Here is a 14,598-nt window from a genome sequence, read left to right on the forward strand (position 1 = left end):
GTAGGCAAATGTTTACACACAGCCATTTTCCTTCTAGAGGAGTACTTTCATATATCATACAGCACATTCAAAAACTGTTAAATTACATACCAGATAACAAAAAGGTAAAATTGATCACTGAGAGGTTCCGATTGCTGTCACTGCCATCTTTATATCCTGCCCACTGTTATTACAATGATGTAAGCACTAAGCGTCTAGGTGGGCGCATGGCAGCAGTGTGTAGGGCACTGGACTCTTGACCGGAGGGTCATGGGTTCAATCCCCGGTGGGGGACACTGCTGCTGTACCCTTGAGCAAGGTACTTTACCTAGATTGCTCCAGTAAAAACCCAACTGTATAAATGGGTACTTGTATGTAAAAATAATGTGATATCTTGTAACAATTGTAAGTCGCCCTGGATAAGGGCATCTGCTAAGAAATAAATAATAATAATAATAATAATAATAATAATAATAATAATAATAATAATAATAATAATAATAATAATAATAATAATAATGTGGCAGGTGTGGCACCTGGAAACTGCTTGTACTGTGATTGGATGCCTTCCTGAGCTGCACCCAATCAGAGGGTTGAACTCTCAAATTCCCAACATGCAGGGTGTCAGTAAAGGTTCATGTACAGCTTTGGATCCACAGAGAAGCAAACTGAGACCTTTCATGAAAAAAGTATGGTACAAATAATATAAAAAACAAACCCCCATACTGACATTGATTTGTTAACATATTTACTTACCTGAGTGCACGGTCGCAGGAACATTAGCAACATACGGGTCACTTACAAACTGAGGGGGTTCATCGTTTACATCCTCTATTATCACCCAAACTGTGGCTGAACTGGAAAGTGTGTGTGTTGTATTCATGTCTGTTGCTTTAATAGTCAAGGTGTAGTGTCCCTGGATCTCCCTGTCTAACGCAGTAGTCGTAAAGATCTCCCCAGTTGACGGATCAATAGAAAAATGTGAACTCCCACCGTCCAAAGAGTACCTAAAACAAATATTGATTGGCTTAATTCTCATGTCAAGTGGACCAAAATCAAGGGGAATTCACAACCGCTCAAAATATAATTATTGCATAATTATTTAAATAACTCACAAGTTAAAGCTTTGTGACTTGCAACCTAAGCTACAAAACCAAGTAGTAAATCAGCAATTCAACTCGTAATGCTTTCAAAATGCTTTAACAACTATAGCTTTAGCAGCTATGTTTTTAAGTTTCCTACCTTATTTGTCCATTAATGCCTTTGTCAGGATCTGAGGCACTTATGGTGGCAGATGTAGTACCTACAGGGCTATCTTCAGATACTGCAACAGAGTATATATTTTTGGGAAACACTGGACTATTGTCATTAAGATCATCAATTATAATAAATATGGTGCCAGTGCCTGTTAATGCTGGGAGACCTGCAAAAGAAGATGAAAATAATAATAATAATAATAATAATAATAATAATAATAATAATAATAATAATAATAATAATAATAATAATAATAATATAATTGGTTGTGCATTTACCATGCTTTGTCAAGCTTTACCATGCTTACCTATGCTTTATCATGCTTTATTCTTTATTTCATAAACTTTTATAACAGTTCTACTTCACGTTATTTTATTCACCATCTCTACCTTCCCCTTTCAAAAATGTGCATAGAGACCCCCTATTCACGTGCTTACTCATTCTGTAGCAGTGACCACACTCAGTGAATCTCTGGTGCAAGCTCAGGACTTTTTATTTTGTGAATTGTTTGACTGTATTACCGCTTGCAGTTTGCAGCTTATTGTACCAATAAGCTGCTCATTAAACATGTGCTAAATGAAAAAAATATGTTTTATGCTTCAGTGGAGTAAATCAATAGACTTAAAGTGGCAGGTTCTGGCTGAGTGGCTTATGAAATCCACAATTAAACAGTCACATGAAGATAAAGCTTGAGATGCTATTTTGTTTTATTCGAAAATGAACTTTATTAGAATGTACAAATGGAAAAACGTACAGGCCAGATTATTAACTAACAGGGTTCAGAACACAGAACACGAACATTGATGATTTAATGTACCTGAGTCTATGACAAGCACCTCCAAAGTATACCGTTCTTTGACTTCTCTGTCCAGGCTCTGCAAAACACTGAGTGTGCCATCTGGGGAGAGGGAAAACTGGCTATATTCATGTCCTCTGCTAATGGAATAGGTCAACTGGCTGTTTGAATCCAGGTCCTCGTCCACGGCTGATACCTATTTAACAAGACACGTGGTAGTAACATTAGAAGATTATCTTTGACAATCATGGATTAAACTAGTATTTAATACTTCTGATAACTCAATGAGTCAGCCCACAAAAGAAAGGTTTGAATTTGTTTTGGTACCTTATCCCTTACTCATCCATGCAGAACCCAAAGAAAATACAAGCTGCAGTGTCTCAGTACCTACTAAAACATATTTATAAAACTAAACAAAGGCAACTGTGTCTTGTTAAAGATTCTTGTATCTTGCTGCTTATTTAATTAAACTCACCATTTTTCTCATATGTCTCTTTTTGTAGACAGAAAGGTGTTTATTTAAAATATCTAGCAGCAGTGGATCTTATATCGATCATCTTTGTGCTGCTGTTAAGCACCAAGAAGGTTGTCATTTTTATTTGCTATGCCTTACGCCCTTACCTGATAAATAATGTGAGGTAGCTGGTCTATGTTTTCAAGTAGATGAAGCGTCACAGATGTGGGGGAGAAGGTAGGTGTGCAGTCATTGACGTCACTGAGAATAACGTTAACAGTGGCTGTTGCTAACCTAGGGTTGCTTCCCTGGTCCACTGCAGTTACAGTAAACGTATGTAGAGGAGTGCTTTCACGATCCAGCTTCTCAACCACAGAAATTACTCCGCTGACAGAGTCAATGAGAAACTCCCTCTGAGAAATGAAATATCGAACTTGTCCGTTTACTCCTTTGTCCAAATCGAAAGCCTGGACCTTTAGCAGATCAGATCCCCTGGGAACATCTTCATCCACCGTAACGCCATAAACACTTTGAGTAAAGACTGGGTCATTATCATTAATATCTACAATTAACACCGTAAGGTTCATGGCAGTAGACATTGGGGGGAATCCTTTGTCTGTGGCTATTAACTGGACAGTGAACATTTTACTAATTTCCCTGTCTAGCTTTTCAACCAGAAAGAGCTTGCCACTTGTATTATCGATTTGAAATGTATTTCCCGCCAAAGAATCCATGGTGTACTCAATCCAGCTATTGGCCCCAGTATCCATGTCTATTGCACGGACCACCATGACTGCAGTATTGACTGCAGTGTCTTCTAGAACATGGACAATATTGCCAGATGTAAAATATGGAGCATTATCATTCACATCTTCTATGTACACAGTAACATGTGAAGTGCTGGTCAGCTGTGTAGATTCGGGCAGAGCCTGGTCACTGGCCTGAATAGTCAAACTATATATAGACTCACGTTCTCTGTCTAATGGTTTTTGTATGCAGACCGAACCATTCAAGCTTACAGCAAACTTTTCATCTTGGTCCCCTGAAATCACTGTCAAATGGATATCAGCATTGTGACCTAAAAAAGAGAGGTTTTTAAAATGATGTTAACAATGTCAAAACCTAACTTCTTTTTTTTTAGATCAACTATGCTACATATACAGGTAGTGGACAACAAAATGAAAACACCAATATAAAGTCACTTAATAGGGCGTTGGGCCACTATGGTATCCCGCTCTGTGGAGTTCTCAGCAGACCGTTTCTGATGAAACTGGCTGCTCGCACCCCAGGTTGAAATTTGCAGTGAATTGATCTGCAGTTGATCGTCTGTTTTGCCTTGCACTTCGAATTAATGCATGGATATCACGATCCTGGAGTATGCACTTCCACCCACTGTTGCCCTTTGCTGATGATGTCTTTCCCTCAGAGTTCCATGCCGACATCACCTTAGACACTGTTGCTCGTGAAACATCAGCAAGTTGAGCTGTCTTGGTTACTGAAGCTCCTGCCAAACGCGCCCCAACAATCACCCCTCTTTCAAAGTCACTGAGGTCTCCTCTTGCAGCCATGCTAGCCATAATTATAGGCAACCAGGCCTGTCCAGCATTTTTATACATGACCCTAAGCATGCTGGGATGTTATTTGCTTAATTAACGCATGAGCCACACCTGTGTGGAAGCCCTTGCTTTCAATATACTTGGTGTCCCTCATTTACCCAGGTGTTCCCATTTTTTTGTCCACTAACTGTATACTGACCTTGTAGGTCAGGTTGCAGCTAGACCTTTAGAATTTGGATTACAGCACATGAAGTGCAAGGATAGCAGCACATCATCTACAGCATTGTCTTTGAACAATCTGCATATTCCAAATTGAATGATAAAAAAACAAGCAAAGAACCAAAAGATATTCAACAGAAAGAGGAAAACAAATATAACCTTGGTTATAACTCCTTTAACAGACACCAAGTTACTAAGAAGATGAGGAAGAATTACTACCATATAATACAAAGAATGACCATATTAGAATAATTACTAAATGCGTGTTAAGCCTGTGGAGTTGTGTGTCGAAAAAACAATTCTGATAGTGTCCTAGACTCCGTTTTCTGCTGAAGAGGAGCAAACTATGGATGAATGTAGTAACTGGTCAACCAGGCATCTTATTTTAGTATAAAACTGAAGCAGATTGTGGGGCACGGCATCTTTAAAATATGACGTTTTAGTAAAACATCAACCTCCATTTATAATTAAAACACAGTTTGCTTGTCAATAAAAATAGCACAGAAGAAATCGCCATAGCAATGACCGCAGACATGCGAGGATGAGGCACCTTCAAACCTAATTACCAAACAATTCAGTTGATTCCTCCCTTGTTGATGTTTGGCTGTGAGTGGAAGTGCTTTGATGGGCCTGGAGGAATGTGTGATGTAAGACTTAATAAGCTGACTGAATGCAGCCTGCTTGCCCTGGGCTTTGTTAAAAAGGTCAGGCAACTGGACCTTGAATCTTTTTTAACCTGACAGTTTTCACACTGATTAACCTCTAGTGATTGTAGGCTATCAGAGCCATTTATTCCCAACAGCCTTGGCAGTATTGGTTGTTTTTCATAAGGCCCTGCTTGTTTTCATAAGGACACACTCTGCTAGGCAGCTGCATGGGTATGTGAAAAAAGTTGGTAAACACACAGGACTGAAGAATATAAGGTTGTATATCATTTAGACTAAACCTCTTGCTCGTTTTGCAGTTTTTATCCCACAGCCAAATGATTGCATTATGAACCTCAATAACCACTTAAAACTTATGTGAAGGAAATACTTAAGAAAAAGGTTTTCCACATATATTGCTACTTTGATGATATTACTCATCAAAATAACTACAACATAGATTAAATAAATGCTAAAGCATTAAACTGCACCTTTTTTGGATCTTAAAGATGCAGTGTCACAGAACAATGTTACATTTATCAACCTAATTCTTTGTTGTCTGTTCTCTATAGTCATTCATAATTTAGTCAAACAGCAGAAAACCAATGTATTTGTTTACTCTGTACTTCTAAGCTGTAAGGATACAATCATCCTCTTTGTGAAACCCCTTTTGTTCCTTTTATAACTTTCACCTGTAGAAGGTTAAACATCACATTGCAAGATCTGGTACACCAAATGAACAACAGAATCCACCTTTTTCCAAATTGTGTTTTTGTCACATTTTACAGGCAATACCAGCTGTACAGCGATATTAAGACCAATGGTAGTTCTGTTTCCACCACTGCAAAGCTCACCTCATTGTTTTTGATGAAGAGAAAAACATGAAAAAACTAATAAGAAACAATTCAGAGGGCTAGATTCTCAAAGCTATTTACTCCGAACCACCATTAGCATTATATTTGTCTGAAAGGAAAAAAAAAAAACATTTACAATTCTAAAAAGATAAGAAACAACTTTTTGGATGCAAAGTCCCCTAAATTACATGTGTGAGTTGTTTGTTTCTGTGTTGGCTGTGTTTTTCCTATCTGGAAATACCGTGCTAATGATGTTTTGGAGTTATCGGCTTTGAGAATCTAGCCCTGACCATAAAAAAAATGGAAAACAAAGTCTGCAGAATTGTGGTTACAGCAGGTAATCTTCATGCATGCTTACCTTCATCAGCATCTGTAATATTAAGGGTGAGGATGCAGAATCCAACTGGGCGATTTTCCAGTACTGAGACAGTGTAGGCGTCAAGGCTAAATATTGGAGGATTATCATTGACATCCAACACGTTGAAGTATACCCTAACTATTCCAAGCTCTTCATCTTGGTGGCCAGCACTCACAGACAGAATGTAATACTGTTCAGATTCATAATCCAAGTGCCGAGATAGTGTGAACTCTCCAGTGTTGGGGTTTATGGTAAAAAGCTCATCCCCATCATCGTCCTTGATGGAGTAAGTGATGCCATCTTGCTGACCTGCAGAAGTGGTTCCCACACGTCCTACTATGGATCCTATTTAGATTTAAAACTTCATTTTACTTACTGGAAGCGTGGTATCACAAGATTTCTAGCTTTTAAAGTGGGTTATTTCATAATAAAAACAGTACAGGCGCATCAAATACCACAGCCCAAGAAAATAAGTTATGAAGGAAAAGAGAAGATTAAGTTAGACCTCAATTGAAATTAAATTAAATGAGATGATGCTTTAGTTCATTAATTGACAGAGCTTGAAACAAGATTTAATGGGTTTACTCAACACAGTTGATGCACCCAGCTATAAGTCATTTCTCATGCACATTGAAAGTAAGACTGTAAATGTATGTTTAAGAGCCTAATGTTTAATCTGGCAGGCATAAAAACACACATTGTGAACTACAATTAAACCTGCCTAATAGAATCACTGATTAATCAAATATTATTGTAATCAAAAAATGCATTCCCTCTGCTGTTCAACCTATACAATAATGCACCAATTTATCTGCTTTAAGCAATCATGATCAATCATGATCACATTAAGAGGTTTTCTAGGACTGGGGAGTATGCTGATCTAAGGTCTTACTGCACATATAACCATCGCTGTCTAATGGAAAATCTAGCTTGAGATACATTTCAGGAAAACTATGCAGTGAATTACAACTACATCAATGGCAGTTTTCTTCTGCGTTTATACACGTCTTTATGGGCCATATTCACCAAACATAACACTGCAAGTATCTTTTATCATTATTATAGGAGGCTGTGTGGTCCAGTGGTTAAAGAAAAGGGCTTGTAACCAGGAGCTCCTGGGTTCAAATCCCGGCTCACTCACTGACTCATTGTGTGACCCTGAGCAAGTCACTTAACCTCCTTGTGCTCTTTCGGGGAAGACATTGTTGTACGTGACTCTGCAGCTGATGCATAGTTCACACACCCTAGTCTCTCTAAGTCGTCTTGGTTAAAGGCGTCTGCTAAATAAACAAATAATAATAATAATTGCAACACTGTCAAAACAATAAGCGTGCCCCTGTTTCAAAAAACATATAAAGATCTCCTGAACTGTGTAATCTGATATTTAGAATGCCACTCCACTGCCTAAATGCAGGTGTGGACTTATAATAATGCTCAAATTAAATGCAATTACTGACTAAGAGAAAAATGTTTGTGTAAGGGAATGATATCATGTCTGATTACAACTTTGGTCTTTCTTTTGAAAATGGTTTTCCTGGTATGTCAACATATAAAATAAATAAAGACATTGATAAACAAACAATAAATATAAAACATGCAAAACAAGAAACGTTGTAAGTGAAATAAAGACTATGGCTCAAAGTCTCCTACCTGGCAGTGTGTCCTCATTAACCTGAAAAGAGTAAACAGGTTTTACAAATGCCGGCTGTCTGAAACGTCTGGTTCTTGGGTTTATTATTGCTCTTTCTGAAGGGTGAAAATCACTTATAGTCTTTGAACTTTCTCTTTTTAGCACTGTAGAATGAGATGCACTCCAGAAATCATTTTTAATGTGATTGACAGTAATGCTTTGATATGGCAAACCAGTCTGTGCAACAGCAGCACTAACATCCTGTAAAGTAAAACAACAAAAAGAGTTTACAATACTATATCTCTGAGCATATGTATAAACTAACGGTATAAAAAGCTTGCACTGTAAATGATTTGACTGGCAAATGAAAATGATCAATAATATAATGCATAGGATCACATATAGCAAATAGGGGTTAGTGATTTCATCTGAATATTGCTCAGAAATTCAGAAATGTTGATGGTAGCCTCAGACTAATGGTATTAAGTAAGGGCGCTGCCTATAAACCAGTACTCCCTTGAGAAGGTGTACACTCTTTGTGTTTGTTGGTGAACCTGGTTGGTTCTTATAAAAATCAACAACATCTGTATCTGCGCTGTTTCAAATGCTAAATGCTATTGAAGAAACAAACTGTAGAAGCAACTGAAATTTTCATCAGAGGTAAACTTGTGTTAAAATATATACTTTGGCGATGGTTAGAACAAGATAAGGACACACTATATTTGTCTTTTAAGTCCACTTCTTTTCAGTTCCAGTTTCTGCTTAGTCTTTCACTGCATCTCTGTTAAACTTGAATGTGCAGTGTTGTTTGTTTCCCTTGGGTCCTCACCATTGTTCTCTTGCTATAATGAGGACTTGTCCTTCAGCTTGAAATGCTGCTGGCTTGTCCTTCTAAAGAAATTCCTGGCTATAGAAAGATATCTATATCTTTGAGCTTAATTAGCCAGCTAGTTTAACTTCAAGAATACACAAACTTTTTATTTTACATTACATTTCCAGACATGCATACATAATATATATCTTGCTCTTAATTGTATTAATTGATTCGTGAAATGTATTTTTGTTTACGACTGTAAGTCGCCCTGGACAAGGGTGTCTGCTAAGAAATAAATAATAATAATAATAATAATAATAATAATAATAATAATAATAATAATAATAATAATAATAACATCAAAACTTCACCACAAGGAAAAAAAAAACACAGATGTTTAAATTAGTAATTTGCTTCTGTGAAACTCAAATTATTGTTTGTAGCACTAATACTATCAAAACTGGTTTTAAATTAAATGCACTATAACCTATTCACATGAAACATATTTCAAGGACATTTAAAGTTATACATGGTAAAACAGAATCTAGCTCCCTACATTTGTATGTTTTTCATTTGTGACAAAGATGTTTTAATTTTTATTACAACCTATGAATGACTGCTATAGCCTCGGAGTTTGAAAAAAATGTGTAGTAAGATTCTAGAACATCTCAATTAAAGTCACAACCCACATCCAACAAGGAAAGCCACCACTTGTCTGTGTAAAGTAGGCAACTTGACATGCAGGTTGGGGCTCGATGAGGTTCCATAATGGGTATTATTTGCACAGGTTGCAGAGAGGTGAAGCATGGCTAAATGCCCATAGAATAAGGAGAAGCCATTTATAAAATAAATTATTAAAACTTGACAGAATACATGTTTTGGACTTGCAATTAATATGATATGTAAACGTTATAAATCACTTGGCTGAACACATATAATTTCCACCACCTTCATCAATATAGGTCACGCTTTGATGAGCTTATATTTTCTAGTAGCTAATTTCAAACTGCTGAACTGCCATGACAACAACAAGCAGCTAGTTGTCAGTTTGAAGGACTACAATCAATCTATGAAAACATGCAGTAACGAGTAAGCGATTAAGTTTACCGGTATGTACAGTATTCGACCAGAACACAGATTACACATCACGAGTTTTCTGGTACTGTAAGTGTTCTAAAAGTAAACAGGTCTGTCATAAGGACTTAAAATAAACACATTAAAAGATTTGTTAAAATCCTAGTAACGCCAAACTTCAAAACAGCACTCACCATCCAATAAACCACGAGAGTGAGGTAGTGTATCGCTCTACAACTGCAGGTATCCATTAGTTCTGATGTCACAAATCTTCGGTTTTATTTGTGAAGTTCATATAGTTAGGTCCAACCGCTCGCTGTTTTTGGTGTTGCATCGTGCATCGTTCCAGTTCAATAACGTTTTTTAAAAATAACCTAAATTCTTGATATTCAGCTGTGCAGTCCAATGTTAGTAAACTAGTTCGCTGTGCACCATCCCCTCGGTCAGTGGCACAGGGGAACCTGATCGCTGAATGCAGTATCCATAGGGATTTGATTACAGCCCTTTTATTGAATGGCACACCCACTGAATATGCCACCAATCAATTTACATTCTCTAGTGTTCATTATAAAAACGGGTCTTAGGAAACATTGTCAGTTGTTTTTTCCCCGATAAAATCTAAACCTGGTTGGGAATATTAAAATAAAATGAAAAAACAGCTGTACTAGTGTGAAGTACAAGCTGTTTTTTCAAAATGGTACAGCTAAACCAAGCATCTTTTTTTCCCATCTGCAAAAAACAACTGCACAATGTCCTAAGGGCTTTGTTTTGCTTAAGAATCAGGCCATGCAATTTCTTCTCAAGTGGGATCATGCGAAGAATCCCCCAATTAGCGTATTTCACCACAATGTGATCTTTCTCAGTGTATTGCATCGTCTGCTGTAGTAAGACTGGGTAATGCGTGATGCTAGTATTGTCACCTGAAATTATATTAACCAGTAATGCTCATAATTGTGTTTTGTTGTGTTTGCCTTTTACAGGACATGACGTGTATAATAAGCTCATGAAAGCACATAGGTACATGTAGAATACATAGGCTGTATTTTCCATATTCCCTATAATAAGCAGTTTTGAAAAAGGAATGGAGGGGAGGGTGTAATTAAAAACAGTAAAAGGAAAATATGAATGTATTATTATTATTATTATTATTATTATTATTATTATTATTATTATTATTATTATTATTATTATTATTTTGTAAAATTTCTGACTATTGCAAAATTGTTTGACCTTACTAAATAAAATAAAATTATGACTTATCATAACAGCGCAGTGGAAAAGTGAGGGCCCAAAGCCGATATTCACAAAGCTTTACCTCATGAGATGAAACATACTTTAACCCATGTGTTAAATATTTGTGAAAAGGACCCATTGGGTGGAATTGACTTATCTAGTAAAAACAGAGTGCCCTCGTCATTTCACAGTTCAATAATTCAGGGTTAGGCCTTGTGGACAGTGAATTGTCATGTTCTATACTTCACTCTATAAAAGCTCTTCACTAATTCACTGTTTTTAACATTACACCATTTTTGATATGTCAGTCAGTTAGCGAAATAAAGAAGGAGCAATGTAATCTTGAAAAAATATCATCTTGAATAATTAACAGAGTAAAATAATAAAATCCGTTTGTTTTTCCATTTTAAAAATGTGGTTTAAACACAGCATTGAACCTGTGGAATCCTAGCTCCTGCCTCCTGATTTTAAAGAAATGTAGCAACCATTCAGCTTTTCTGACATTATAGGAATAGTGAGAAGAAGGTGGGGCCAGCAGAGTTCAAAGGTCACTGCATTATGTAAATCAGGAAGTACTTAAAGGAGCTGTGTGGCTGAGTGGGAGCAGGTGCAGGAGTGATGAAGTGCGTTGAAGAAACAGACAAAGATAATTGTAATCCGGTTTGGAAATGTTTTATTTGGAGATTTCAGGTCTGGCGACCAAACAATAATTCCCCGGCAAAACACAACAACGTGTACAGCACAGGGTATATAACAAGAACAGTCCCAAATAATAAACGATATCCGCCCCACAATAATACAAACACGGTCACAAGTCCTGGGTGAGTGCAGCAGTGCCTGTGGTGGGTGATACAACTTTATATTTGTGACAATGGTGCAGTGTTGTCCGGTTTAGTGCTGGCCCTTGGCGACAGCTCCGGAACTGTTTTAGCTGTCTAGTAACGTACAAGACAAGACAATTACAAACAAACAAAACACAACACTCACAATTTCAGTTTCTGTATTACTTTCACTGTCCTTCTCGGTTCTACTCACATTAAACCAAAGCGAAGAAACAAATTATGATTCTCTGTCACACATGACCCCTTGGTAAATGAGTGCAACCATCTCTCCAATCTGCGGCTGCCATGTCGTTTCCCTTCCGGGTCAATGCGTTATTGCAACGGAGTCTCGCCCCCTTCCTGGCCGACTTCCCTTGAACTCTGGGAAAGAACTGTAAGGCCAGCCTATCCAAGGAACTCTGTTCTCACTGCTTAGCGCCCTCACAGGTTGGGAGGGTGATTTTTCAAGCTGTCAATATTCCTTAAGCACAGATGATGCCAGGTGGAAAAAAATCACAAAAAGGGAATGATGAAAAAATAAATGAAATTACCTTTAAAGCTTTACCCTTCACACGAGGATGCTGTAGATGAGGCGTATGAGAGGAAGAAACTGCGGTATGCTCAACTAGCCACTGAAGCGGAACAGCGAGGATGGAGAGTTCGGGTTTACCCAGTGGAAGTGGGTTGTCGAGGATTTGTGGCACACTCTACAACCCGGTTTCTCAGAGACGTCGGATTCAGTGGCCAAGAGTTGCGTCGCACAGTGAAGAACTTATCTGAAGCAGCAGAGAGGAGCAGCAACTGGCTGTGGTTGAGACGGAAAGATTCTGGCTGGGGACAGGTAAGTAAGCTGGGCTGAGTTGAGTGGGGGACGGAGGGGGGTGATGCTGGGACGCCAGAATCACCGTCGAGCCCTCTTGAGGTGTCGTGGGCTAGTCGACGAAACACTGAGGATGGAAGGTGCCCACTTGAAAACCCCAGAGATGTACCCTACTTAGCTCAATCCAGACGGTTGTCATGCTGATGCGCTGGGGAGGCCGCACTTTGGTTGATCCCCGGAGCCAGCATCGCAGCCGTTGTGTGTGCTGATGCGCCAGGGAGGCAAAATAAGCTGATCCCTGGAGCCAGCATTACACTTCAGCCATTAACACCAGACAGAAGGATATCTACAATACATCATATGGAAGGAAACGTAAATGGATGGAGACACATATGGATCACATTAGTTTACTGTAAAGCTACGTCTTAGTTGGTGCTTATCTTGGCGAGAGCCGAGTTCAAATCAGCATGAAGTTTTAACATCTACTCTCGTGTAATGGAAATCACACGAGCGCACACAGTTACTGTGCACCCACCCCACAATGCTGATTTTGCCCACTTATACATTACACCAAAAAGAGGTATCCATATTTTACCACGGTTTGTAATGTTTTTTAATATGTTTTACATATCTATGTATACCTCTTTTGGCTTTACAATTATTAACTATTCTTAATCATGGTTCCTCTGTGCATTATTACAATATATGCTGTGTTTTAACAATGGGAAACTTTTATAAAGGTTGGGCCAACAGAGTTAAAAGGTAACAGTGTCACGTGATTTTCATGAATCAGGAAGCACAGACCACACAACAAAGGGTCTGAAAACAAGCTCAAAGCCAGTTAACAATACAGAGAAAAATATTTTCAATACTGGAGAAATAGTGTGTCATAAAAATGTAGAAATATATGGGTACCAACAACTGGGATTAGAACTGGTTGTGAATTATAGTGCATAACAAATTCATCCCAGAGTGGAATTAAATCTGTGGCAGGAGTAGACTACAGAGGCTTGCTTGTTATCATGATAAATTCATCTAATAAACTGTATCAGCTCTTCAAATCTATTATCATAGACACATTCAAAGCTTATACATATCACATTTATTTTCTATAAAGTGCCATTGCATTGAGGAGGCTGAGGGTTATGTACTAACATTAATTAAGGATTAGGTCAGATTTGACCAAATAACCCACAATAACACATTTATTTTCAAAACCATACATTTAGCACGGAGAATCCGCCATGGATGAGATTTATTGATTGCAATTGTAGATGGTTTAATGAACTGTGATGGACGCTCAGGGCCTTTTTGCTGTGATGGGCGCTCAGGGCCCGAGTGAATAATAAATTTGGCCGGAGGCCTTGTCCGTGGGTGTGCAAAGGCTACCTGCAAAAGACAAGGCTGCCAATGACTGCACCAGGGGCAAGAGCCCAGCCTCTCCAGCCCGACCACGCACCCCGCATAACTTAATACGAACCACTCAGCACTCAGGTAAGGAAAAAAAACCTACTCACATATTTAACATTTTTAGGGGGAAACCTCAGGGAATCCGCGGCTGAGGGCAGCCATTCCTCCAGGATCTAAGCAGTCAACTCCCGTTTCGGCCGCCCAGCGCTTTTGCTGAGTGGCCGAAACAAAAGAAGTGACATGAGAGAATAACACACAGAGCCTTTATGTGCTTGCTGATGACATGTAGGTTAGAGGCGGATTCTCCTGCAGAAAAGCAACCAAGTTTACAATTTTTAAACAAACCAAAACAATACCTTTTTTTTTTTTTACAGGGCTTTGCCCTGCCCCATATTTATATACAGGGCTCTTCTGCCTTGCTACATACAAGCACCCAGCTAGTTTCTGTCAGATAAGTTGTTTCCATGTACACTTCATTAGGAACATAGTCAAACAATTCATTGATAAATGATTTGGTAAGTCATCACTGCAACCAGCAGAAACCACCCTGTTAATTCTACTGACTCGCTTGTTATTCCACAAAAGAAGTTAATGCACCTAGAGTAATACAATTCCACTTACACTCATTTAAAGTCATTATTCTCTATTAAAGCAGAGACCATGTGCTCAACGATTTCTA

General features: G+C 38.3%; 1 protein-coding gene across 1 annotated transcript in view; it reads right to left on the reverse strand.

The window, feature by feature from the left end:
- The window catches only part of LOC117406173 (protocadherin Fat 4), a 31,078-nt gene extending 20,988 nt beyond the window's left edge, over positions 1–10,090 (reverse strand). Inside the window, exons 1-7 of the mRNA XM_034010070.3 lie at positions 9,830–10,090; positions 7,768–8,008; positions 6,118–6,462; positions 2,654–3,564; positions 2,054–2,228; positions 1,222–1,402; positions 736–986 (exon numbers count right to left, since the gene is read on the reverse strand). Coding sequence (XP_033865961.3) covers positions 736–986; positions 1,222–1,402; positions 2,054–2,228; positions 2,654–3,564; positions 6,118–6,462; positions 7,768–8,008; positions 9,830–9,886 — 2,161 coding nt within the window. The 5' untranslated portion in view covers positions 9,887–10,090. The remainder of the gene's footprint in view (positions 1–735; positions 987–1,221; positions 1,403–2,053; positions 2,229–2,653; positions 3,565–6,117; positions 6,463–7,767; positions 8,009–9,829) is intronic.
- Positions 10,091–14,598: the final 4,508 nt, after the last annotated feature.

Source organism: Acipenser ruthenus, chromosome 8 (genome assembly GCF_902713425.1).
Source record: "Acipenser ruthenus chromosome 8, fAciRut3.2 maternal haplotype, whole genome shotgun sequence".
In the NCBI taxonomy this organism is placed as follows: domain Eukaryota; kingdom Metazoa; phylum Chordata; class Actinopteri; order Acipenseriformes; family Acipenseridae; genus Acipenser; species Acipenser ruthenus.